General features: G+C 38.2%; 1 protein-coding gene across 1 annotated transcript; it reads left to right on the top strand.

Annotated features, from left to right (window-relative positions):
- The first annotated feature begins 1,421 nt into the window (after positions 1-1,421).
- LOC114719486 (uncharacterized) lies at positions 1,422-1,775 on the top strand. Its single transcript, XM_028904998.1, has one exon. The coding sequence runs from the start codon at positions 1,422-1,424 to the stop codon at positions 1,773-1,775; it is 354 nt and encodes a 117-aa protein (XP_028760831.1).
- The last annotated feature ends 2,399 nt before the right edge of the window (positions 1,776-4,174 follow it).

Here is a 4,174-nt window from a genome sequence, read left to right as displayed (position 1 = left end):
TAATATAGGACCCAATTCTTAAGTTGGTTTTGGTCCTAAATATAGAACCCATTTCTTATATTTATTAATTTTCTCTAAATTACCCCTATGGATACTCCCTCAACCATAATCAAGTAGAAGAAGGAGAGGGGGTATTAAGAAAGATGATTGTGGTATTTTAGGAAAAATGTGTCACTTTTCTTATAATTAACTAACTTACCTAACTTCTTTAATCTAATCAAATTAGTTAAATGGGTCTTATATTAAGGACCAGAGGAGTATTTTTTTCAGCGAGAATTCAAACATTGATTAATTATATTGTGAGAGACTAATTATTTTTATTAGACCCAACTCCCATGATTAGTCTTTTCTTTTTTTTTCTTTTTTAAACCCTCGGTATGGAAGAGTTTTATTATATATAAAATATAATGATATTGATTTGGATTTTAAATGTGAAAATTATAACAGGTTTGTAAAGAAATGAGGCTAAAGAATATAAAATGTTATTAATAATTTGCAAGATACAATAATTCTCTTAGGATTAATTTAGTCTCTCACTTGAGAGATTAACCAATAACTCAAAAATAAATTATTGGGATCAAGAAGGGAGACCCAAGTTATATATCTTCTTTCTCATTGATGAGAATAACACATCTTACACTCTAAACTAACATTATATTAGAACCAATTTATATAGAGTCCAACCTAATTAGCTAATAACACTATTATTTTTTCTAACAGGGTTAATATAATTTTTGATTTCTCAAGTTTACTTTTATTTTGATTTTGGCCTCTCAAAAGGCAAAATGGTCAAATTTTTTTGTTAAATTATAGGAACTAATGTTTTAGATAAAAAAACCTCTTAAAAAACTGAAACCTATGATTTAAAACTTGAGAAATTAAAAATTATATTAACCCAAAGTATAAACATGGCACCAACAGGAGCAGTTCTAACAAAAGAAATTTCATATTGATTTATTGAGCAAAGTGTCCATATTTAATACTTAATAATATCTCAAATTCAAATACATAAGTTTCTAATAAGGGGATTTCTGTATGTCGCACAAAAATTATAAATATCACCGTTTTCATTTGACGGGGAAAATTGCAATGGTTGTTGACAGAAAAGAGGAGGGTGAAAAAAGTCAAGGGAGTTACGCACAAGACACGGCCTCTTCACAACTCACACAGGCTTCAATGCCCGCACAAGCCGTTTAACCTCCAACCACCTCCCTCCTCATTATTTAACTTCCCCCTCTCCTTCCTCCTTCAAATTCCCCATTACAGTTCCCCCACCGCCCCTCCCCCGCCATTAATTCATCCATCCGGGTGCTTCCATTTCACACCATCACCTTCAAGCTGCTTCCAGGTGATCGCCCATCGGACAGGCCAAGATCCAACGACCACCACCTCAACAATTGAGCGTATATATATACATTCGCATGGCCGCCTCCGCCGCGGACGGGTTTTTCCGGGGAGTATACGAGGGATGCATTTCCGGGCACGATAACGACGTCCAACGGCGGCCGTACCACCGGAACTGTGGCTGTGCGATTCATGACAAGTCGTCCTCGTCGTCTTCGTCACCTAAAGCAGCATGCACCCACCGGGGGAAGAGCAACAATGTGTCGTATCCTTTAAGAAGGGCTTGGAGTGAGAGCTGCCTGGCCATGGCTGCTTATAATAATTCCGCTCATTCCTCTCCTTCTTCTTCTCCGGCTACCGCCACGACTCTGGGAAACTGTAGGCCTCATCATCATAAAATGGGATTGACAGATCTGGAAGAGGAAGATTAATTGAACATTAATTCTAATTACTTTTACACATGCATATACATACACCAATAAATATTGTATGTATACGTGTGTGGCTGTTTTGTTCAAGGTTTGATCAACAAGTTTTTTGATAGAATCACAGGACTCTTATTAGGGGGTGTTTGGAAGCATTCAAAAGTTCTTTTTTTCCCCACAAAACGAGACAAACTCTTCCGCATTTTTACATCGTATACTGTAAAAATACTTTTAAAACCATAATTTGGTTTCCATCTAAACACCCTCTAAGTAATCCATCTCCCTTATATCACTTTTCTGATTTGTTATAGTTCCATTTTTTAATAATATTATAAGGGGCTTTTAATTTGCTTGGTTGATATTTTAATTTGTAATACCAAGTGTATCAGGAGCTTTATTGATATATCAATATATATTTATGGAAAAATTAATCTCTTGGTTCCTTAACTTTTAACTTGGTTATAACTCAATCCCTCAAGTATGACGTAGTATCACTCAGTCTCTCAATTTTTAACTCCGTTGAAACTTGATCCCTAATTTTTTCCTATTTAATAAATTAATCCAGGTAATATACAACTCATTCTAAATCATCACCCAATCACCCTCTATGTGCTGAAATGGCTTTCAAATAAGCTCTGCATTATCAGCTGCGACCCTCCCCTGTTTTGTTCTCATATTCCTTCTTCTGCGGATCATCCGTGAGGCCTTTTCTTTTCTTCTTTCGGTCCTCACCAATAAAAAGAATGGGATTGCATTTGTACAGTTAAGTATGTTCCCTCGGTTCCATATTTCCATGAGCTTCAGCTTTGCTTTTCCCTTGATTTTTATCTTTATTCTGTCGATTCTTGGTGAGATACTTGGATTTTGTGAAGAATAATAATATCTTATTGTAAATCTTTCTCTATATCATGTTAAACCCACTGCATCTACTCAGTAAAAAAAAAAACCACTGCATCTACTGTCTGTGTAGCCTCTCCATTCATAAATTCAACTACAACTCCCCCACCCACACTTTGATTTTGATTGGTTTAGGCCAGTGTGTAATTTTTCACGGTATATATACTGTAAATAATACATTCGCCTTATAGATGATTCTGAGAATGAGGATGAAAATGAGGAGAAGGAAACAGGGGAGGTCATAGCTGATGAATGCAGACCTTATTTGGAAGCCATGTCAGCACATATAGGGTGATTGGGTGATGACTCAATGTGAGTTGTATATGTGATGTAAAACAGAAGAGAGAAAGGGGAAGAGAAGGAGATCAGAGAAGAATATTAGAGAGAAAGGGAGAGCAAAGACGAGAACGGGAATGGAAGAAAACTATCTGATACGTCAAAAGCCAAGTTTGCTTACACAATAGAAACCTAGGGTACTTATAACCTAATTTTAAATAAAATAATTAAAATGCAAAATCATGGGTTAGTGGGTAGTTAACAAAATAAATAAATAACAAAAAAAATTAATTAATTAAATCTACATCATTCCCCCTCCCGATTTGAAGAACTCGCCACCGGAGAGTTAGAAAGCTGGTAGCTGTCGAGGAGGGCAGCATCCACATGACGGAACTCGTCCTCGATGAGCCATGTAGCGTCTAAATCAGGACAGCCTTTCCAACGAATGAGGTAATGACTGACGGGACCTGCTAGAGTTAGAATCGTCTGCTCATCCATCACGGCGTTAATGGCTTTCGAGCGAGGCGCAACTCTAGGCACGGGTGGGGTTGGGGCTTGGTGAGTCTGAGTACCTGCAGAGTCATCAGAACACAAAGGGGGGCTCAAAAATGCCCCGGTAAGGAACAAGATCCTCAACATTAAATACTGGACTAATAGACATATCTGGAGGTAACTCTAATAAGTATGCATTGGGGCCTAACTTCTCGAAAATGCAAAACGGGCCAGAGGCACGAGCGTGCAGCTTCTTGTAAGGCCGCTTTGGTAAACGCTCAGGCTGTATACGAGCCATGATAAGGTCGCCAACATCGAACTCCTGGTGACGTCGATAGATATTAGCAACTATCTTATACTTGTCATTATTTAAAGCTAACTTACGCCTAACCTGAGCATGAATATCGTGAAGGCGATGTGCAAAGGTCTCGGCAGACTCAGAAGGGCGAGCAGACAGGGGAAGGGGAACAAGGTCAATAGGCTGCTTTGGGTTGTGACTCGAGACAATTTGGAATGGGCTTTTGCAAGTGGATCTATTGACTGAGTTATTGTAAGCAAATTTAGCTATAGGCAAGACTAAATCCCAGTTACCAAGCTTATTGCCAACTAAACTACGGAGCAAGTCACCTAAGCTACGGTTAGTCACTTCAGTCTGTCTGTCAGCCAGAGGGTGGAAAGCAGACGAGAACTTCAGTTATGTACCGAAGAGCTTCCAGAGGGTCTTCCAGAAATAACTAACA

Source organism: Neltuma alba, unplaced genomic scaffold, assembly GCF_004799145.2.
Source record: "Neltuma alba isolate B1F8T4 unplaced genomic scaffold, ASM479914v2 tig00011916_pilon, whole genome shotgun sequence".
Taxonomy (NCBI): Eukaryota; Viridiplantae; Streptophyta; class Magnoliopsida; order Fabales; family Fabaceae; genus Neltuma; species Neltuma alba.
This window is presented reverse-complemented; position numbering and strand designations above follow the sequence as displayed.